Source organism: Cydia fagiglandana, chromosome 2, assembly GCF_963556715.1.
Source record: "Cydia fagiglandana chromosome 2, ilCydFagi1.1, whole genome shotgun sequence".
Classification (NCBI taxonomy): domain Eukaryota; kingdom Metazoa; phylum Arthropoda; class Insecta; order Lepidoptera; family Tortricidae; genus Cydia; species Cydia fagiglandana.
In genome coordinates, this window is record NC_085933.1 from 24,905,867 (window position 1) to 24,929,054 (window position 23,188).

Below are 23,188 nucleotides of genomic sequence, written 5' to 3' on the forward strand. Positions count from 1 at the left end.
GCGCCGCCGCCCGCGCATGCGCACCGCCCACAGGTGTATACACTTATATATATATACAGCAGGAGCAGGAGATCGAGCGGCGCCTGTCCGCCGCCTGCGCCTCGCCGCCCGCGCCCGCCGCGCCCGCGCCGCCGCCCGCGCATGCGCACCGCCCACAGGTGTATACACTTATATATATATACAGCAGGAGCAGGAGATCGAGCGGCGCCTGTCCGCCGCCTGCGCCTCGCCGCCCGCGCCCGCCGCGCCCGCGCCGCCGCCCGCGCATGCGCACCGCCCACAGGTGTATACACTTATATATATATACAGCAGGAGCAGGAGATCGAGCGGCGCCTGTCCGCCGCCTGCGCCTCGCCGCCCGCGCCCGCCGCGCCCGCGCCGCCGCCCGCGCATGCGCACCGCCCACAGGTGTATACACTTATATATATATACAGCAGGAGCAGGAGATCGAGCGGCGCCTGTCCGCCGCCTGCGCCTCGCCGCCCGCGCCCGCCGCGCCCGCGCCGCCGCCCGCGCATGCGCACCGCCCACAGGTGTATACACTTATATATATATACAGCAGGAGCAGGAGATCGAGCGGCGCCTGTCCGCCGCCTGCGCCTCGCCGCCCGCGCCCGCCGCGCCCGCGCCGCCGCCCGCGCATGCGCACCGCCCACAGGTGTATACACTTATATATATATACAGCAGGAGCAGGAGATCGAGCGGCGCCTGTCCGCCGCCTGCGCCTCGCCGCCCGCGCCCGCCGCGCCCGCGCCGCCGCCCGCGCATGCGCACCGCCCACAGGTGTATACACTTATATATATATACAGCAGGAGCAGGAGATCGAGCGGCGCCTGTCCGCCGCCTGCGCCTCGCCGCCCGCGCCCGCCGCGCCCGCGCCGCCGCCCGCGCATGCGCACCGCCCACAGGTGTATACACTTATATATATATACAGCAGGAGCAGGAGATCGAGCGGCGCCTGTCCGCCGCCTGCGCCTCGCCGCCCGCGCCCGCCGCGCCCGCGCCGCCGCCCGCGCATGCGCACCGCCCACAGGTGTATACACTTATATATATATACAGCAGGAGCAGGAGATCGAGCGGCGCCTGTCCGCCGCCTGCGCCTCGCCGCCCGCGCCCGCCGCGCCCGCGCCGCCGCCCGCGCATGCGCACCGCCCACAGGTGTATACACTTAGATTTTCACCACTCCCAAAAGCCCTCATTTGGAAATCATAATCCGGTTGGAAAACCTTAGGGGCTATTCATAAATTACGTCATTTCAAATTATGATGATGGTAGCATGACGTAGGAGGAAACAGGGTCTTTCGAAGCAAGATTTTAGGGGGGGGGGGGGGGGGGGTCAAAAATCGAGGACGTAATTTATGGACAAACCCTTTAATCAAAATCTCTGAGATTTAGAAGTTTTTCACATTTCAAAGTACTAAGAATCGAGGGGTTAAATTTGATAAACTGTATGTAGTGTTAGCATAGTATAGCAGAGTGTCCTTGCAGATGTCGGTGACGCGCAGCAGCGCGCGCGCCGCGCCCACGCCGCCCGCCGCGCCCGCCAAGCCTGCGCCCGCGCAGCCCGCCAGGTATGCGCATGAGCACTACACATTACCGAGGAGTTAAAAGGCTCACTGATTAACACTCCGCCGCACGGTATCGGCCTGTCAGTTGTTCGGAACTTTCAAAATTTTGTTCTAACTGACACCCTTTACAGTTTACTCGAGACATCGCTAAGCGATACTCTTTAGTTTAGCTTATCAATAAAGCGTAACTAAAGAGTATCATACTGTCTTTTTTCTAGACTATAGTATTTTTCCAATAACTGCAACCCGAGATTATGCGTTTTCAAGTTATAAATTGTATAAAAATGACCACTATCACCATACCCAAACTGTTTAAAAAATATTTAAACAGAGGGTTCAGTTTAATTATTTTTGCGCACCTTTGGGGCTATTTATAAATTACGTCATTTCAAATTAGGGGGCGGGGGGGTCTGACAATCTGATGATGGTAGAGAAAACGGGGACATGACGTAGGAGGAAACGGGGTTTTTCGAAGCATGATTTTTGGATGATTTTAGGGCGTGGGGGTAGGGTTACCAGATGACAGGAACACAAAAAAGTCAGGTTTTTTTTAATTGATAGATTTTTTTAGCCCCCCCCCCCCCTCGTCGTCGTCAAAAATATGAATGTCAGGAAATTCTAAATTTGTATCCCGTAACCCTAGGTGGGGACGGGGGGGTCAAAATCGTCCAAAAACGATGACGTAATTTATGGACAGCCCCTTTATCGTAATGTACTATTGTGTTAGCAGCCGCAGCTCGTCGCTGGGCACGAGCTCGCTGGAGAGGCACCACGAGCGGCGCGCGGAGGGCGAGGCGCCCGCCAAGAAAGGTAAAGGTACGACGTATCACACACACCTACTCTATTCTCTTTCTATTTGTATCGCAGCTCACAGGCGCGGTGTCGCTAACGATGCTATTATTAATTATCATAGGCGGTTTACATTCTCTTGCCAGCCACGAGACGCGAGTGTAAGCGAGGGGCGAGAAGCGAGCTTGCGTAACACTCGCGTTCGGTTTGTCATTCGATTACAAACCTTATACCGTGCCGTTAGTGTTTAAAATAGATTAGCTCGACGAACTTACGATACACGAGACGAGCCACGAGGACCACGAGGGCCACGAGGCGAGGGTGTAATCATTAGCTCGTCGTACTTACGCGCTCGAGGCGAGCCACGAGACGCGCCGCGAGCCGAGCCACGAGCCGCGAATGTAAACCGCCTGTCAACTTTTTACCTCTTACCATAGTTACTTTCCTCTGGTCACTCTTTAAACACATTTGATAGCAATCAAATATGTATTTTTGTGGCAGTTGTAACGTCTTACATGTTACACAAAGTGACAACCATTATTCTTACAAAGTATGCTACTGTTAATGTTATCTTATCATTTGTCTGTAACGGACATAACAAGTAATAGTTGATTTACTCTATATGTTAGGTAGTATTATTTAATTTCCATTTTTTTTACACTGGTTTGTCTTAAAATTTAATAGTAGTAGTCAAGTAAAGTAATAGTTTAAAAAATAAATTTCATTCAGAGTTAACAATGTCGTCTACATTGCCATTTTTAAGTTGCACTTTTAATAATAATTGTGTGGAAATGAATGATAAATGGAATGTAATTTATAAATATATCGTGTTTTCCAGCAGGCTCGTCTTCGAGCAGCACGAGCCAGAGTAGTAGCAGCAAGCCGCATCAGGTACGTTCATTACATGTTATAATACTAGACCAGTGGTCGGCAACCTTTTAGCAGCCGAGGGCAACATAGTAGTTAACGATGTTGACCCGGGCCGCACCGTGTTAATATTTATGACTTTATCAGACATTGTCGTTTGTTAATATTATATATAAAATAGCCAGGGAGGCTCGCGGGCCGCAAGTGAGAGATGCGGCCCGCAGGCCGCGGGTTGCCGACCGCTGTACTAGACTATAGAGAAAAAAATACATAGATTGCTCACTCCATACATCAGTTTTGGTACCAAAACGACTTTTTCATAGTCGACATCTAGCATTGAGTAGCGGAATTATCAGTACTGCTACTTGAGAATAGATGTAGCACCGACCGTAGAGTCTAATGCTCAACAACATAAGACTGATGTATGGATTGAGCACTCTTGTCTTCCCATATTTCTCTATGACTAGACGAAAAAATTTGCGTGCCTCGCTCGAGGCATCGCGGCCACGCGTGCGTTTGCCTCCTGCGAGGCACGTCTTCACAGACCTGTTGTTGTGTCAACCCGCCTATTGATAAAATTTTTAACAAAATAAATGTGTAAGTATGACATTTACTATAGTCCACTTTTTTTAGATTAGAAATTTTATAACCTCAAAAGTCGTAACTTTTTTCCTCCAAAATTAAATTTGAGTAACTATGCACTAAATTATAGTGTCATTTACATAATTATTATTGTACCGCAATATTAGATATCATAGGAACCCTAGCATTTCGGAAGAAAAAGTTAATTACCACTACTTTCTAGGTTAGAATAATCTAATCTTTAAAAAAACGGGGAATAAGCATAGAAACTGCCGTACAGAAAGGAAACTTCCTACAAAACCGAAGTTTGACAGTGGTTTAGGGTCCAATCATGCTATCCCTTTCTAATGTATGGCACTATCCCTTTCGGCTATTTAGGGTTGTCAAAATTCAAGTGATTATCTTATCTGTGGTCGTGGAGGAAAAAAGGAAGTCGAGGGGTGCCAACCTTAATAATTCGCGGAGCAATGCTGACAAGGAAGGGTACCCAACTGTACGACTCCGATTTGATTTATCTTGATATATGTTATAGAGTAGTCTAAAATAACGGACACGTATTTTTTTTTAGCTGCCCAAACTCAACCTGTTAGGAGAAAATGGCCTTCAAAGTACTGAAAATTGACCAAACCTTCTAATTTCTGAGAAGAGATTTCCAAACGTCCCCATTCTTAATTCATGTTCTTCAACATATAACGAAACCAGTAATTAATTATCAATTTTTTTTACAAATCTCTGGGCAGCTAAAAAAATACGTGTCCGTTATTTTAGACTACTCTATAACATATATCAAAATAAATCAAATCGGAGTCGGACAGTTGGGTACCCTTCCTTGTGAGCCGAGTTTGGCCGAAGTCAGGAGTTTCGCACCCCTGGTATAAGTAGATATCGCATAACCAGTATTATTGTTCAGCAGTTCGCGGCGGCGGCGGCGGCGCAGATGGCGTTCGAGCAGCACTCGGCGGCCGCCATGCAGGCCCTCCAGCACCAGCTGTTGCGAGGTCAGATAGGTGAACGATCACACTACACTCAGCGTCTAATACACAGCAACGGACACAGTGGCCAAATATATCGGAACAATTCCTATGGGTTTAACCCTTTTCCAGGCCGCACCAAACTACAAGGTTTTTCCAAAAAATTCAAGTATATTAAAATTAACGCAGCTTTGATGATTCAATTAATGACAAGTCATTTTTCTCTAAAGTCCAATCGAATATGAACCTTAAATCGGAATCCTAAGGTTGAAATTCTATTGGCGCGTATGTGGTCGTTAGGAGCACTATACCTAGAATATGGTTAACAAAGGTGTGTTACGATGTATTTGGCCACTTTGTCAGTCACTCTCTATTCGATGCTGACTGTACTTCTCATTACTTCTATATTTCTAGGAATGCTTTGAGGAACTGTTTGATTCACAATATGTATAAGAAAAAAACATAGAAATTATTCGATAATTGACGAGATTAGGCATAATTATTATGTTTTTTTTTGACAGTGCTATGGAACTTTTCCACACGGAAAAGTTACGGAGGCTTATGGATTCGCTTGAGGAATAAGATTTTCAGTATCAAGAATAGACACTTTATATATTAAAATTTACGAGAACTTTACAAGTATTAAGGAGGGATTCCACCTTGCAAATCTGAAATATCTTAACACCTTTAACTGGGCATCACCAAGTTGTCAATTTTCGCCTGTCATTTGTAATTCACCGTATAATGCTGATCCCACAAATAAATTTTATTATAATATTGACCGAGCCAGAAATGTACAGGAACCGTGTTACATTATTGTTTGGTGTGACAGGCCTGAGCGGCGCGGGCGCGAGCGGCAGCATGTCGCCGGCGGCGGCCGCGGCCGCCATGATGCAGTTCAGCCCGCTGCTCTACACCTACCAGCTCGCCATGGCGCAGGCTTCCGCGCTGGGCAAGCGGTGTAAGTAGACACGTCATTGCATATGTATTTTCTCCAATATGCTCGGAAATGTTCACCTTACTGTAGCAAAAATACTACGGGAAGTTCTTCGTTAATGTCAAACTCTAATTAAAAAACATCAAACTATCGCTGTCCTGTTCTAGCGGACGGGAAGTAAACAAACACTACAGTAATAACTTATTACTGTAGTGTTTTTTACTTTTTAATAATAAAAAACGCAAACGGCCAATTATTATTGCCGCGAGCCGCTTCTACACGACCCGATCAGCTATCATTTCACGTGTAAGATCGTGCGAATACTGCTTAATAAAATCAAAGATTTTTTTTATATTTTTTTTAAATCTCATCCGTGTTCATAAAGCTTATATAGTTTGTCAATGGACTTTCTCATTTCAAACATAGACAAAGAGAATCATACTATCTTTGTCTTACACTAGTACTAGCACCCAAAGGAAAAGGATGGGTATAGTTTTCCTGGTTCTTACTGACTGAAAAGTTGGTTTGACCAACTATATTGCACAATTATATTGAATGAACGAATACTGAATGGCAGAATAAGTTTGTAACTTTAACTTTTAAAAACTAATTAAAGAGGGAAATTGTTTTTGACATTTTGGATGTGAAGGTTTGATTTGAGTGATGCTTGATGGTTAAATAATAATTATTTTAGCTTATTTCCTCGCATGTTTGGAGAAAAGCACTATATATGCCTCGGCAGGAATAGCAATTCGTGGATTCGTCTTCTTTGTCGGACTCCGCTTCGCGTCGTCCTACAAAATCGAAACTCATCCACGAATTGCCCTTTCCCGGCCTCTGCAATAATGTACTATTATTCTAAACATCTTTTTAAGGTTATGAAACTGTACAACGGGACTTAATCGCGTATTTAACACAGCGTTGTACAGTTTCATAATGTTAAATAATCGTGAAAGTTTAAATCAGTATCTTTTTAAGGTTCCGTACCTCAAAAGGAAAAATTGGATCACTTATACGATCACTCGTGCGTCTGTCTGTCCGTCTGTCACAGCCTATTTTCTCGGAAACTGTATCGTGTTATATATCAAATGAAAGAGCTTATTTTGAGAAAAATACTCGTGGCGTCTTTACTCACGCCACTCGCCTTTTTTGACCTCTCTTATACAACGGTTGCATAAAATACTATTAATCTAGCCTATTTTTATTTTTACAAGAAAGGCGACACTTAAATTAAGAGTTAGCTGCAAATAGATCTGTCGCAGCGGTTTTCTGTTTTTAATCGATTTCTTCATTGTAGCGGGTAAAAACAGCAGCGGCAGCAGCAGCGCGGCCATGGCAGAAATGCAGCGCGTGGCCGAAGCTCAGCGCCAGTACCTCCTCGACATGATCCCTGGCCAACATGCGCGCAACCCCTGGACCAAGAACTAGCGAGGTGAGTCAACTATTGACCACTAGCGTCCCACCAACGGGGTATCGAGTCAGCTAAGATAGCAGCGGCGGCAGCAGCGCGGCCATGGCAGAAATGCAGCGCGTGGCCGAAGCTCAGCGCCAGTACCTCCTCGACATGATCCCTGGCCAACATGCGCGCAACCCCTGGACCAAGAACTAGCGAGGTGAGTCAACTATTGACCACTAGCGTCCCACCAACGGGGTATCGAGTCAGCTAAGATAGCAGCGGCGGCAGCAGCGCGGCCATGGCAGAAATGCAGCGCGTGGCCGAAGCTCAGCGCCAGTACCTGCTCGACATGATCCCCGGCCAACATGCGCGCAACCCCTGGACCAAGAACTAGCGAGGTCAGTCAACTATCGACCACTAGCGTCCCACCAACGGGGTATCTTAGAGACGGGCAGGGGGGCCATAACGGCTCGGACATAATGTCGTGGACATTGCGCGACCGGCGGCGGCAACCATAAGTTGAAGCGAGACACAGGGATCGGACCTTTCGTTCCCACCTATGGTTGCCGCCGCCGGTCGCGCAATGGTGGCAGAGCCGTAAAAGCCCTCTGGAAATTGTTTATACTTAGAAAAAATCTACCAGTGCCGCCGTGGCCCGGGTGGCCGAGGTAGAAAGACACCTGCTGCGATAGCAGAGGGCGCTGGTTCGTTTCCAGCCCTGGGCACTGATGGAGGCCTTGGTCACTTTTTCATAGTATATGACATTTATTTCGGTTTGTAATTTATATAGTAATAGTTCTACTTTAAATAACACCAATTAACCCTTTACCAGGCTAAGGGATATATATTTCCCACATAGCCGTATGTCATCATCATTTCAGCCTATATACGTCCCACTGCTGAGCACAGGCGTCCTCTCATGCGCGAGAGGGCTACATATGTACATACTTCAAACATGTGTTCTATTTTCGATCAGTAAGACCGACATTCGATTGTCATTTTTGAACTGTCAGCCTGGTTAAAACATTTTCAAAAAGTTATTTAATTTGTTTCTAATGATTTAATATTTTCATTTCAGGATCGGAGGCTTCGGATGATTTAGATATTTTAGATAAAGACTAGTAAGAAATTTACAATAGGTAAGCACCTGAGGAGTGGGCTTGTCGTAACATAAGTATCTTTTTAACGTTTTTAATTATAAATTAATGATACATAATAATGCACAAGATTTAAAAATACGTAATTGTCTAGACGACCGGTAAGTTACAGTAATAAATGTAATTAATTTAAGACGATCGTTTTGTATGTCTGGTTTTAAAATAATAAATAATTTTAAGATTACGAGTGTTTTATTTTAAAATATGTGATAAAAATATACAAAAACTGTGCTTATTAGACGGTGGTTTATTCCTTCAGCATGATGGACGATGAAACCAACTCCTGAAAATAATAGTAAAAGTAATCAACATTAGTATTTGGAGTCCACAAGCTTCTAGGTAAAAGGGTCTAGCCGTGTTTGTATGGGGCATCGGCCCCAGAAGCCAAATTGATTGCCGTTTTGCCAATTTATTAGGCCAGATGTAAGATGCTATTTCACCAAAAAAATTACCCTAAAATGCTGCAGGTTTTTGAGAAAATTAAAAAAAAACTGGTCAAGTGCGAGTCGGACTCGCGTTTCAAGGGTTCCGTACATCACACAATTTTCAATTTTTTTTTTGTACGTGAAACGTGACGAATGAAACGTCTTGAAAAGTGTGCAAATGCGTAGAGCTGAAAACTCAAGCGTCCGACGGGTCGCGCTTCCTACAACTTCCGAAAGTGTTTTAAAAGCGAAGGCGGAAGAGAGATAATACCTACAGGGTGGCCAAAAAATAAGTGTATTCCCATAGCCAGGGAGATTTTGGGATTATACTGAGCAACTTTTAGTATGGGACCAACCCCGAAATCGCGAAAAAAGAAGTATCCTCCCATAGAAAACGGACCAGCCAAAATGTATGAAACAGCCAAATTTTTCTTCGCGATTTCAGGTTTGCACGTTGGCAACGGGAATACACTTAGTTTATTTTTTAGCCACCCTGTTTACCTAGTGCTTTTTAAAACACGAGTCAGCAGCAGAAGTTGCTAAGCGGGCGAGTGGTTTAAAATGATCTGGACGCGACAAGCTGGAGTTAAGACAATAAGAGTATGTCAAGGTAATTTTGAACACCTCGCCCGCTTAGCAACTTCTGCTGTTGACTGTACTACAAGTACCATTGCGGCTATGTGCCAGATACAGCCTAGTCGCATTTTTTGTCTTCAGTCCGACTCACGCTTGAAGCTAAAGGCACGCCTCTTTGGGACGCTTCGGGCCTTCGGCCTTATGAGGATATCGGCCCAGGGCCATCGCAATAGCTGTCTACATCACGTTTCACTTAAACCATTGCGGCTGTGTCCCTAAAATACGTTAACCGCATTTTTGTTCTTAAATCCGACTCACGCTTGACTCTAGATTTCTGATAGGTTTTCCTGTCATCTTTAGGTAAAGGACTATTATGTGTATTTTTTTCAGAATTTTAGACCCAGTAGTTTCGGAGATAGAGGGGGGGGAATGGTAATTTTTTGTCTATTTTCTTGAATAACTTCTATACTTTTTATCGTAAATTTATAAGAAAAATATATTTGAGATTCTCAAAATGAGCTCTTTTGTTTGATATGTAACACGATATAGTTTTCAAAACTTTGTTTTTTAATTTTATCGTTTACCCCCCAAAAGTAGCCCCTATGTTTAAAATTCATTTGTTGGCGTTACATATCCGTCTTTGGGTCACAGACTTACATATGTGTACCAAATTTCAACTTAATTGGTCCGGTAGTTTCGGAGCAAATTCGCTGTGACAGACGGACAGACGGACAGACAGACGCACGAGTGATCCTATAAGGGTTCCGTTTTTTCCTTTTGAGGTACGGAACCCTAAAAAGAAAATTGGTTTACATTTTTTTTTATCTAAACTACCGAACCGATTTTTTTGGAACTTATACACATTATGTAAGTAATCTAGATGAATTATTTAAAAAAAAATGGAGTTCCAAATATCCTTATAATTAGTAATATTTACAATTTTAATTTTTCAAAAATATTTTTTTGTAATTCCGAAATAGGGACACCCGCCAATTTTGGGTATTTTATGTATAAATTAATGCTCTATAACATATATTTTTTTCAAAAATATTCATTTGGCTCAACAGGGTAAAAATACCGTATGTATGTATGTAATGTATGAACAGACACAACCGGGAGAACTCCCGGTCCCATATCGACCACCGCGCCGCTCTGTACGAATTTGAATTTCGAACGTAACAAATTGCTAAAATAGACTATATTATTATTGGCTGTATGCGGCTTGGTTGTCGTCGCGTCACGAAATTAAAAAACCGGCCAAGTGCGATTAGGACTCGCGTTTCTAGGGTTCCGTACATAAGTCCGACTCACGCTTGACTGCACATTTCTAATAGGTTTTCCTGTCATCTATAGGTAAAGAACTATTTTGAGTATTTTTTTCAAAATTTTAGACCCAGTAGTTTCGGAGATAAAGGGGGGGGAATGGTCATTTTTTGGCTAGTTATTTTCTTAAATAACTTCGAACCTATGTATTTTAAAATGATATAAAAATATGTCCATCTTTGGGTCACGAATTTACATATGTGTACCAAATTTCGACTTAATTGGTCCAGTAGTTTCCGAGAAAATAGGCTGTGACAGACGGACAGACAGACGGACGCACGAGTGATCCTATAAGGGCTTACGTTTTCCTCTAAGGACAGCGGGCTTTTTTCTATATAATCAATCGCATATTCTCGAAGCCGTTTGCAGATATTGCTAAGAACGTATAGTTAGACCGTAAAAAGTCTGCAGCGATGTTGATAGCCCACGCAGTGCAAGTGTCATTTTAAACGTCAAACTTCTATGAAATTATGACGTATACTTAACACTTACACTGCGTGGGCTATCAAATCCGCTGCAGACTTTGTTTGGTGCGACTTTAGTAATGTAATGGAGATTTTGAAAATATTTTGTGTATAATCTCCTTTTTTTCCATTGCAAGATCAATATCAACGCAGCTCATATTAAAACGGAACTTTTTAATGAGCCGCGTTTCCCGCCTTTTTATTTTTTAATTTCGTGACGCGACGACAAGCCGCATACAACCAATAATAATATAGTCCATTTTAGCAATTTGTTACGTTCGAATTCGAAATTCAAATTCGTACAGAGCGGCGCGGTGGTCGATATGGGACCGGGAGTTCTCCCGGTTGTGTCTGTTCATACATTACATACAATACATACATACATACGGTATTTTTACCCTGTTGAGCCAAATGAATATTTTTGAAAAAAATATATGTTATAGAGCATTAATTTATACATAAAATACCCAAAATTGGTGGGTGTCCCTATTTCGGAAATACAAAAAAAAAATTTAAAAAATTAAAAGTGAAAAGGATATTTGGAACTCCATTTTTTTTTTAAATAATTCATCTAGATTACTTACATAATGTGTATAAGTTACAAAAAATTCGGTTCGGTAGTTTAGATAAAAAAAAAGAAAATCAATTTTCTTTTTTTTTTAATTTTCTCAAAAACCTGCAGCATTTTAGGGTTATTTTTTTGGTGAAATAGCATCTTACATCTGGCCTAATAAATTGGCAAAACGGCAATCAATTTGGCTTCTGGGGCCGATGCCCCATACAAACACGGCTAGACCCTTAGTGTCAAAACTGGGGTGTTGGAATTGGACGTGTATGGGAACACGTCCAAATTCACATAAATGTGTCGTTTTCAAGAAAAGGTACCGCATTGTCGCTTGCTATAAGGACACTGATAACCTATTTGTATACAAGCAAATGTCGTCACTATGGTATGCGACAAAGTGGTCCCTTTTGCATGAAAACGTCACAAACGAAACTCGAGGGGTTGAGATTAGTGTTTTAGTGTCGAATTATAATTCTGAGTCTTTTACTCCGGACGTTTCAACGCCTTTACGTTGGTCTAAAATATAAATTAACATCTCGTCACCTCTCGTGTGCCGTGATTATTTTTTTCTAATATTTTCCTAGTACGCGGATCCGCGCTCCGGCGTACGAGGGCTTAAGTTCGTATAAGGCAGAGGGAACATATTTCCCACTTGATTTTGAACTTTGTTTCAAAGTGATAAGGTAGGTACGTTTTTGCATATTTTCTGACACCCTTATGGGTTAAAATAGTAGTGGTACCTGGTGACCGTCCAAATAGCTATGGTCCGTGTCGGCGGCGAGAATCTGCACGGCGTCCAGAACTACGTCGGCCGCTTTCTGCACGTTGCGGGCGAACGTAGCCAGCACCTCGCTCACCGACACCTGCACCAACACAGAGTCACGGAATAAATAATAGTACTACCGTACAGAAAGGAAACCTCACACAAAACCGAAGTTTGACAGCGGTTTCGCACCCCTGACATGGTTGAAAAAGACACAGAGGCAGGGTAGCTAAGTGTGGTATTCCATCCATTTTCTTTGTCCAATGTCAGTGCGTCTAGCAAAATGTGAGACAAAACACAAATTGGACAAAGAGATTGGATAGGTGGAATACCACCCTAAGCCTAAGGCAAAACTGACATTTTATAACATGCCGGTTTTCTCGTGTTGACGTCGTGCGTGCGAAATACAGTGAAACCTGGTTAATTGGCACCTGGATAAATGGAAAACCTCAATAATTGCAACCAAAAGTCCGGTCCCGGTCCCTCGAGACCAAAAGGCCTCTATAATTGAAATTTTGGAACCTCTATAATTGCAATTTAGATTTTAGTGCCTTCGTAATTTTGCCTCTGTAATTGACCACATCGCAACTAAGACCTCTATAATTGACACTGTGTTAAAAAAAACCGTTATTTTTGCTCTTTTTTTACCTCTGTTATTGAAACGAGTCTTACTTATTACCTCTGTAATTGAAATAATGTAGTATGTAGACAGCAGAAACAATATTTTAATAGCAATGATCATTTTATTTATATCTTCATCCAGAATTCAATTTATTTATTGGGTATCTATCACAGCCTGTAGTAGGTGAAATAGTTTTGTTAAAATCATAAACAAAGTATGCTTTTTACATTCTAATAAAACTTTCTTCTACAATTCAATTGAATTTATTAAACCCAAATGATTAATAAGAAAATAAAATAGTAATTAATGTAGTGTAAAAGTGCAAGTATTGACAGAAGCTATATATATAGGTATATGTATATATATATATATATATATATATATATATATATAGCTTTTTTATAGACTAGAAACCCAGAACGTAAGAGAAGAGTGTAAATCTACTTTCAATGGTTATTTGCACCTCTATAAAAGAAATTTGTCAGAACGCAACCTCTATTAATGAAAACCTCTATAATTGACACAACGATTTTTTGAACCTCGTTAATGGACACGACCTACTCAAATGAAAAACCTGGTTAATTGACAAAAAATGGCCGGTCCCTTGAGATTGTAATTATCCAGGTTCCACTGTAGCTTGTCTTGAAGTCAGATGTTTTAGAGTGGTATTCCACCTGTCCAATGTGCATTGCGTCTCGCTCTCTCATTGGGCAAAATGTGAGACGCAAATAGCCATTGGACCAATATATTGGTCCAATCAATGGACAGATGGAATATCATCCTTAGCGGCACAACCTCTGTCTTAAGATGTTGTTTTCTGAATAAAGTGTTAATGAAATACGTTAATTATAACTTCGTGAAGTCTACATTAGCAGTGGATTTTGAAATCAATAGCGGATAATAGTATTAATAATGTACAACTTCTTTTGTTTTATAATTTAATGTAACAAAATAAATGCAACTCTATTCCATTGAGGGTTAAATTTCATTGAAGTATAGAACTATAGACGAGACTGCTCTGGTTTCCTAGGATAGCCGGATTATTTTGTATGTAGACGGTGCCCCTATATGCATGACAGCACCGCTATCATAGAAATAGGAAAATAAAGCTTAAGACATATGTACATCTTAATGCATTTTTAGTTGAGGCTCTCTTAGAGTACTCTACAGTAAGTCTACTCTTAGAGTACTCTACAGTACCCTACCGCGACCCTACCGCGAACGCACGTACTAACGAACTCTCGTCAATTTTTCGTTAAATTTTCGAGCTAACATGGCTAAAGTAACGCTACAAGCCATTGAAAAGTTAATTCAAAAGGCTGTGGAACCCTTAGAATTAAAAATATCTGAAATGCACTTCAAAATTGACGCGATTTTAGCCAAAATAGAGCCGACGAATATAAAATCTCAAATGGATAACGGCAAAGATGGCGACAAATCAACACAGCACGAGCGAACACAACATACGCCGAAGACCGACGAACTAGTCCCGAAGCAGACGCGGGGAAGCCGACCAGCAGGTACGTCACCAGCAATGACCGCGACAACATCAGCTCGGACCGCGCGTGCGAACGCGAGAACCGCACTCTCCCAAGCCGCGAGCACCACGACCCATGCACCTCGGAAATCTCTCTCGCACACAGCTACCCCAACCGCAGCACCCGTCTCCGTTGCACCGGCCAGTAAGCATGCCTCTGTACCAACGCCGAACCCGCTGCCGAATAATCCCGAGGACTCCCCGCCGAACAACATAGATGACGACGCGCGGCCTACGTGTGTGGCCACTAAACTCGCTAATCTAGCCGTCGGACCGACCGTGAAGACTGCCGATTCCCCCGAAGCGAATGACAACAACAATGAATGGAAGAAATATGTTTCTCGAAAACGCAGGAGCATAAGGAAAAATAATATAGTGGTAGGTACGGGCGCCAATCATGCCAAAATTAAAGGGGTCGAACGACTAAAATACGTACAAGCCTGGTCGTTTAGACCCGAGACGACATGTGAAGACGTATTGAGTTTTCTAAAAGAACAGGTGAGCTCCGACGAATATTATGTAGAAAAAAGGGTTATAAAAACAGAAAGACATGCTTCATTCTTAATTGGCATCCCCGAAAATATTTATGACACTTTCAACTCGCCTACTGTGTGGCCCGCGCGCGTGCGATTCACAGAGTGGTTTCGAAGCGGCCCCCGCGCAGCGCGGGGTCACCAACGTCATCACTCCGGCGCAGAGCTACCGACCGCCGCTACCGGCGCTCAGTCGTAGCGACAACAATGCACCCGCACTAAACGTAATTCGTAAACCCGATGCACCGCGCAAACTAGTTGTATGTCATCAAAACATTCGCGCACTCGACAACAAGACTCGGAAGATAGAAATACTGTTGCGTAACGAACTAAAATGCGATGTGCTTGCAATCACAGAACATTGGTTAACTGACGACAAATTAAAATGTGTCTGTATAGATGACTTTAGATTAATTTCAAGTTTCTGCCGGTCGAGTTACGAACACGGCGGCTCTTGTATATATGTACGTAAAAACGTTAAAGCTGTTGAAAATGTGTACATAACTGCACTGTCTGAGGAACGATATTGTGAAATATCTGCAGTCGATTTAATAGATTTTAAAATTACTATTGTGTGTATTTACAGGTCTAATTGTGGAATTACTAGTAACGACTTTATCTGGTACCTAGAACGCCTGCTCGATAAAATAAATACTGTCGATCGAGACTGTATAATATTAGGCGATACTAACATAGACGATACAGAAAGCAGTGTGAGACCAGAATTAAAAAAATTGTATGATTTACTTGCGACTCATGACTTTAGGAATGTGGTGAACTTTCCGACTAGAGTGACGGCCACCACATCCACCAATCTAGACCATGTCTACTGGAACGGCGATCGCTCGGTGCTGCGCGCGGCGCCCGTCGTCACACACCTCAGCGACCACCTCGCCGTGCGCGCCGAGCTGCTGCGCCCGTGCGCCCCTCCCACCCCCCGTACCCGCCGTGCAAGAGTTATCTCGGCGCGATCCTACCTCGAATTTAGAGTTGCAATCCAAAGCGTAGATTGGGATGAAATCTTACACCGTAACAATGAATCCGTAAGCCGACTAATAATGTCCGTAATTAACGTACTCAAAAATAAATTTGAAATTTGCTTCCCTTTCAAAACTATTAATAACAGAAAATCTGATTCATGGGTAACGAATGATATTTACAACCTTAAAACATTAATGTTCGAAATTATTGACTTAGCAAACCGTATACCCGAAAACGTACACATAACTAATCTTATAGCTAGTATGAGCTTAAAATATAATAGTCTCCTTAATTCAAGAAAGGCCATGTTTTACGGAAATAAAATTGTTAACAGCGCGAACACAACCAAAACTATGTGGGCGGTAATCAACAGGGAAAAAGGTAAGCTACCCCATGACCCAGTGAATTTTACCGACATAATTTTGGACTCAAACGGACTAAAATTTAAAACAAAAAAAGCTGCAGCAGACGCCTTGAACAATGGACTCGCGAGTGCGGCCGCTACATGCGGAGCGCCACCCGCGGACGTACCACGAGCGTGTATTCTGCTTCGCGCTGCCCGCCCGCCCTCAGATCGATGCATTAGACTGAAACCATTTACACCAGACGAAGTATACCGCATTATAACCTGTAGTTTAGCTAAAAAATCAACACTGGATATTTATGAGCTCTCTGTGACGCTGATCAACTCCTCTGCAGCTGAACTGTCTCCAATACTTAGATACCATCATCTACAATAGATGCCTCCATGAAGGCGTTTATCCCGACCCACTAAAGGAAAGCCGCATCTCTCCGCTTTACAAGGGTAAGGGAAGGAGGGACGACCTCGATGGCTATAGACCTGTTGCTATCATTCCCGTATTGGCAAAAATCTTTGAGTACGGTCTAAGCTCGAGGCTAACGGACTTTTTAAAATCAACTGAAGCTCTGTCTGACAAGCAATTCGCATATCGGAAAGGGCGTTCAACTGCCACATTAACACGAGCTGTAGTTCGGCAAATAATGGAGGCCCGCGAGCGCAAAAGCCAAGTCGCTGTACTGTGTTGCGACTTGTCGAAAGCATTCGACGTCGCAGATCACGAAGTCCTGATCAACAAACTGCAGCACTACGGATTCGAAGGCCCAGCTCTTGCATTAATGGCTGACCTATTACGCAACAGGTCGCAAGTTGTGGTCGCTGATAGCGGTCAAGTGCGATCAGATGCAGTTACTACAAATATGGGCGTGGCACAGGGCTCGTCCGTATCAAACATTCTCTTTACGCTACTGCTAAACGACCTTCCGAATGCCATCGATACGGGACAAACGTTCATGTACGCTGATGATGTGGCTGTGGTAGTGGACGCCTCAACCTGTGATGACCTCGAAAAGAAATTAAATTTGACCGCGGCATCAGTGTCAAAGTGGTTTATGGATAATGGACTTATTTTAAACATCAAAAAAACCCAGTACATCCACTTTGACCTCTCTAACCGGCAAACAAGACAGCTGTCAGTATTGGTTAATGGTAAGCTACTCAATCAAGTCAAAAACTCAACGTTTCTTGGGTTCGAGTTGAATAGCAGCCTCACCTGGAGCTGTCATATAGACAAAGTGTGCAGTAGATTAGCTACGGCATGTTTCGCGATTAAACGATTGGCGAGACTACTTCCGACGGAAATGGTTCGAGCGTGTTATTTCGCGTCCATACATTCGCACCTGCAGTATGGAGTCGAACTGTGGGCGGCAGCTGCTGATTGGGAAAGGGTATTTCGTCTACAAAAACGGGCAGTAAGAGCTATAGTGCGAATCCCTCAGACCGAAACTGCCATACCACACTTCAAGTCACTAGGCATTTTAACTCTTCCTTCTCTCTTTATTTTCAATATGGCAGTGACTACACGGGAAGAAGTAGACGCAACGCCAAAAAATTGTTATGTTACCCCGCGCAGGTATGAGACCCGCAGCGCGCGCGCTGGTAAGCTACCTTGCGTGCCACACCGACTCGCAAAGTCCGGAAAGCTCACACACGTCATGGGTCGTAAGATCTATAACCACCTCCCGGGTGAAATCATCGCTGTACAGAGTGCAGCAATATTTAAAGCTAAACTTAAAAAATGGCTTATAGAGCAGGCGTTCTATCACCATAAAGAAGTATTTTCTAACAATAGTACCTTAAACTAAGAATGTTATTTACAATTAATTGTATTTAAATTATATACTGTTGACATGTAATCACTCATTACCAATAAAAGATATGAATATGAATATGAATATAAGCTTAGTGTCTAATTGATAATGTTCCTTACCGCGGTTTCATTGTCCCTCCAGCAGTCGTAGTCTGTGACGAGCGCCACGGCTGCGTAGCTAAGCCCCGCTTCCTTAGCCAACACCACCTGCAGTTTCAAAATCCATTCAAGAAATCGTCACTATTTTGAAAACAATCTTGTATCATCATCATCTCAGCATTGCAATGATTTTTGGGTTTCAGAAACCATTTCTTCATAAAAATAATATTTTCGGAAATAATCGCTCTGAGAGAAGAAAAAATTTGACTTTTGCAAACACAAAAGGTGTTAATAAACTCACCTCTGGCACCGTGGTCATGTTGACGAGATGTCCCCCCCACTGTCGGTGCATCAGACTTTCGGCGCGGCTCGAAAACCTGCGATTATATAGAATACGCTGTTGTGAGAGCCTTAATTGTTACAATGGCAATTAAAGGCACGGTAGGCGTTTTGATTTCTTCGACTGTAAATAACCGTAACTAATCTAAGTGGGGACATAGTGGACATTCACCAACATTAGATAGGATTGTGAAGACAGAATGAAAGGTCTGTTCTCGGTTGAATCCGTATGATTAATCCCTTATTCGTTTGTTAAAGGGGTTGTCGAACTGCGGCAACGCGTGAGCGCGGAGTCGCATCACCCTCTCAACAGCCGGCCTAGCCAGTGACAATCGCTATCGCTTCGACAACGAAACGCTTTGTGTCTCTCTATCACTCTTTCAAATTAGTGCGACAATGACAGTTGCGTTTCGATCACTACGGAGCGTTAGCGATTAGCATGTTATCTACAGGGCCAGTCTTGCTTTCGCTTAGCTTGCTTAGCCTATGCTTAGCCTTCACATACCTGGGCCCCTGTATAACAACAGCGGTGCCGGTCTCGTGGCAGCTGTACCCGCGCGCCCGCGCCGCCTCGGTGAGGGCCGCTCGCGCGCGCGGACAGAATGCGGGCCGCTGCGGCAGGTGGCACACTCCTCGGGGGCCACAGTCTGTGCGGTCGTAAAATGTGCATTTGCGGCCCCATGTTCTGGAACAAACATCGATTTTGATTGCAATTTGTCAACATAAATCACGCACACACCAACATGATTGCAACAGGTTTACTTTGACAACGTATTACACCGTACACTCCAACACTCATAAATCGTTCGTGGCGTTATAGAGATGGGGCTCCCCATCGAAAACTGAAATTGAACTTTATGCATATGCACGTAGGTTTATGTTGCTCTGTGGTCTGTGACCGATAATCAGTCTTGGGCGTTGAACCTGCGGTGAGGCGGATATATCGGTCATTGGCGTCCAATAGGTTAAGAGTACTCGTAACATATTATTGCAGGTGACTTGTACTACGTACCTGTCGATGTAATCGTCAAGCACAACAAGGTCTCCCGGACGATACTCTTCCTGCAACGAGCCGGTGGCGGTGGTGGCGAGTATGTGGGTGCAGCCGCGTTGCTTGAGCGCCCAGATGTTGGCGCGGTAGTTTACGTCGCTGTCGACAGAAAATATTATAAATATTTCTCTTATTATAATGCTATAAATCAATCATGCGATTGAACATCGATTTAACAGAGATCAGATCTGAGTTTCCTGCCTGTTGTCCCTGTTAAGATAACCACCTCACTGTAGGACGAGCTATGTGGATGAAAATGAGAATTTTCTATTTTCGTCGATAACTTTTGATTGTCCTAACAAAAATCCATGAAACTTAGTAAGGATCTTGGGAATCTGTTCAGGACGATCCCTTCCAAATTTTACGATTCTTGGTCGACAACATAAAAAGTTACTATCGAAAAACAGAAGAATTTCTAATGTCCAACCACAAGTACCATCAACTGAGATTGATGTGGTCTAATATGCTTACCTTTTTCTAATTTGGAAACTCATAAGTTTTGAGTTTGCTCTCAAAGAGCGCGCGTCACTGGGCGCTCCGTCTGTCCCTTGAGCAGTGCTGAGATTAGTCTACAAACCTGGGCTGAAACTGATGTTTCCTCCCATGTCGCGCTAGAAGCACGCAGGGTACGCCCTTGACTTTGCCCTCGATGAGCGCGTCTGAAGGCGGTCCGAATGGCGTGTTCTCATAGTGCTCTGTCTGCTCTTCAAATAGCGTTGGGTCGTCGAAGCCCGAGCCGCCGATTATTCCGATCTACGTTTTAAAACAGTAATATAGTCACGAGAAATTAATCCGAAAATGTTACGGGCGTATTGTATGTAAAAGTTTACCTAACTTTTACAAAATTGAAGATTCGAGGACAACAACAACAACAACGCTAATTGTTTTCGTGAAATCTAAGTATGTACTAATTTTGCTATTCCCGTATTTTATTTTGCCGTATCTCTCTTTTTACTATAGACTGTCTTTTCATATTACCTATTTGCAGTGGCGTAGCTAGGCCCCACCCCCCCCCCCCCCGCCCCGGGTGACACCAGACCGTGAACATCAGTAGTGCCACCTATAAAAATTCGTAAAATCATGTAAAATTAAAACGATGGAGTAAATCATGAGCTATTTAACATAAGTTACAATTACTCTTTTTAAATATATTTTACAATTTTGATTGAATTTTGGGGTGACACCCACAATTTCCGCACCGGGTACCACCCATGCTAGCTACACCACTGCCCATTTGTGCATAATTGTAAGCGAGAGCCATTCTTCCATTAATCGGCTAAAGTACCTATTTACTAGCCTGGCCTGGTTTATAAAGCCAATGCCTAGAATACGTTCCTTCAAATTAAGACTTACATTTAGTCACAATATGGGCCTTTTTTGCTTGTACTTGATGACTTGCCATTGATGAATTTAGAACACACTAATAAGGTCAATTTCATGCCCCTTGTTAGATTGTCTTACGACTGTTATCTATTACATACTTGGTTTTAGCTCTAAGGTGTCAAGGTTGCTTCCATATGTGTGACAAGATTATTTTTAACCTTTTGAACTCCATACGGCGCATCCATTTGCCGTAAAATTTAGTTTTGTGAATAAATAATGCCAACCTAAAAGTGGGGTGTTTTTCAGTAAATTTTCAATCAGAAAACGTACGACGTCAAATGTCGTCTTTAGCGTCGTTGTCACGATTTTGCGTTGACGTCAATTGCCGTCTGTGGCGTTCAAAAGGTTATTTAGAATGTAGATTATGCATTAAATTGAAAGGGAATGTTCTATACTTGAAAAAACAAATTTTGTAACAATAATACTTTAATTTAATTTACATCAAACATTCGCAAACTACCATTACCATGCAAGATCTCATTTTAAATGCCAAAATCAAACAATTTTTGTTACTTCTCCAAGCCTTGTTGGAACTTAAGTTCCTTGGTTGTCTCATGTGCCTTTTGTAACTCTTGGGCAATCTGGAAGAACCTCTTAGATTCATCGGCATTCTTTTCAACTCCGTCTCCCTTTTTGTACATCATGCTGACGTTGGCGCACCCGTACATGTTACCATTCTCACAGGCTTTCTTAGCAAATTCAAAAGCCTGTTTCATATCCGGTTTTATGAGGAATTCTATGTTTTTGTTTTTGGCCGGGTTGTGTGGGTTGTACTCTGCCACGTTTTTGGGGACACCGCTGATGTACATGCCGCAGAGGTAGTGGCAGGCCATGTTGTCATTTTGATCGCAACTTTTCTTTAGATAATTGTAACCTGAAAAAATGAATTAACATTTGAATTTATAACTTATATTTTTTAAATGTAAAAAATATAAATACAATTGAAAAAAAGCCAAAAACTACCTTTTCTTTTCAAAAATAGAGAATAATATAAGTTTGTATTGTATGGTTTTAAAATCATACACAAAGAGACAAATATTTTGACGTTATTTTATTATTCTTCCGATTTCTTCAAACTCAACTCAATCAACTCATTCAAACTTAAACTTCAGATCTTGATTTATAGTTTTATAGGTTAGGTACTCAACAGAGTAATCTAAAATATCTAAATAGCTACCTTACCTTTGGGAACATCTCGTTTTATGGAAACATTGGGTCCAGTAGCGGTCAGCATCATCCCCGCGTGCAGGCATGCCGAAGGTTCCCCGAGTTCACAACCTTTCTCGAAATAGGTTAGTGCCTCTGCGGGGTCGCCTTTCTCCTTCCCCCGCCCCACTAGACAGTAATTCCCGTATTTCAAACATGATTTCCCGAACTTATAATCCACACAATTGCTTTTGAAAACTTTAGCCGCTTTATCAAAATCTTTTTTGATCGCCTCCAAGTAATCTCCCAACAAATGGCATACTTCTGGCTTTTTCTCTTTGTAACAACCGAAACGGTATTCGATCCCAAGGTTCTCAATGTATTCCTGTACTTCATCTTCTTGTTTTAAGTCATAAGCCATTATAAATATTGTAATTTCGTAATTTAGTTTTTATGGCCACAGATAGGTTAGGTAACTACCTTGACTTGACAATTGTCAAACTGATAACGCTTATCATATCAATTTGTAAACAAACCGATTTACTACTTTTAATTAGAGGAAATGAAAATTAAAACATTGTCACAAGAATGAGAGCCAACGTTAATATTTAAAATTGTAAAATTACAGTATTTAAGATGATTTTAGCATCTAATTCGATAGGATCTTATAAAAGCGTATAATATAACTGACCTTGATTTTCTTTGAATCACCCATTGTTCCTCGTCTTGCTGAGTTAACTATTCACTAGATGAGAGATATTATTTTCAATAATTGTTAAATCAACTAAAATTACAAATGTAAACTTCTATCTATTTATAACCAATATAAATTAAGAGCTTACAAGTTACAATCAATCCGGTCGGCGCTCGCCGGAAATTAATAATCAAATCAGGCAAAGCAATCATCAATGTTACCACACTTGCTGCTTAGAATTCAGCGTTTTGT

The 23,188-nt window shown here is 42.7% G+C and overlaps 3 protein-coding genes and 1 long non-coding RNA gene across 4 annotated transcripts in view; 2 read left to right on the forward strand and 2 right to left on the reverse strand.

Moving 5' to 3' along the window:
- Positions 1–7,169, forward strand: part of LOC134679299 (transcriptional repressor p66-alpha) — a 29,912-nt gene extending 22,743 nt beyond the window's left edge. Inside the window, exons 16-21 of the mRNA XM_063538202.1 lie at positions 1,489–1,571; positions 2,299–2,384; positions 3,199–3,248; positions 4,717–4,804; positions 5,610–5,738; positions 7,012–7,169. Coding sequence (XP_063394272.1) covers positions 1,489–1,571; positions 2,299–2,384; positions 3,199–3,248; positions 4,717–4,804; positions 5,610–5,738; positions 7,012–7,142 — 567 coding nt within the window. The 3' untranslated portion in view covers positions 7,143–7,169. The remainder of the gene's footprint in view (positions 1–1,488; positions 1,572–2,298; positions 2,385–3,198; positions 3,249–4,716; positions 4,805–5,609; positions 5,739–7,011) is intronic.
- A 209-nt stretch (positions 7,170–7,378) lies between these two features.
- LOC134679013 (uncharacterized) lies at positions 7,379–8,449 on the forward strand. Its single transcript, XR_010100276.1, has 2 exons — positions 7,379–7,508; positions 8,189–8,449. It is a non-coding gene; the product is annotated as an uncharacterized LOC134679013 (long non-coding RNA).
- Positions 8,169–23,090, reverse strand: LOC134679002 (S-methyl-5'-thioadenosine phosphorylase). The gene is made up of 8 exons (XM_063537782.1): positions 22,934–23,090; positions 20,291–20,466; positions 19,675–19,812; positions 19,168–19,347; positions 18,625–18,700; positions 18,345–18,431; positions 12,361–12,483; positions 8,169–8,550 (listed from the first exon to the last, which is right to left on the reverse strand). Exons 1-8 carry the CDS (start codon positions 22,955–22,957, stop codon positions 8,515–8,517), a joined length of 840 nt encoding a protein of 279 aa, XP_063393852.1. The 5' UTR covers positions 22,958–23,090; the 3' UTR covers positions 8,169–8,514.
- Positions 21,555–22,735, reverse strand: LOC134679007 (cytochrome c oxidase assembly factor 7 homolog). Its single transcript, XM_063537797.1, has 2 exons — positions 22,279–22,735; positions 21,555–21,970 (listed from the first exon to the last, which is right to left on the reverse strand). The coding sequence occupies exons 1-2, from the start codon at positions 22,661–22,663 to the stop codon at positions 21,606–21,608; spliced, it is 750 nt and encodes a 249-aa protein (XP_063393867.1). The 5' UTR covers positions 22,664–22,735; the 3' UTR covers positions 21,555–21,605.
- Positions 23,091–23,188: the final 98 nt, after the last annotated feature.

Excerpts from the sequence above, each read along its gene's own strand:
- LOC134679007 (XM_063537797.1), bottom strand. The coding sequence starts at position 22,663 with ATGGCTTATGACTTAAAACAAGAAGATGAAGTACAGGAATACATTGAG. Across the intron at positions 21,971-22,278 it reads AAAACGAGATGTTCCCAAAG|GTTACAATTATCTAAAGAAA; the intron begins GTAAGGTAGCTA and ends TCATTTTTTCAG.
- LOC134679002 (XM_063537782.1), bottom strand. The coding sequence starts at position 22,957 with ATGGGTGATTCAAAGAAAATCAAG. Across the intron at positions 18,432-18,624 it reads ACATGACCACGGTGCCAGAG|GTGGTGTTGGCTAAGGAAGC; the intron begins GTGAGTTTATTA and ends TTGAAACTGCAG. Across the intron at positions 8,551-12,360 it reads GCTATTTGGACGGTCACCAG|GAGTTGGTTTCATCGTCCAT; the intron begins GTACCACTACTA and ends TATTATTTTCAG.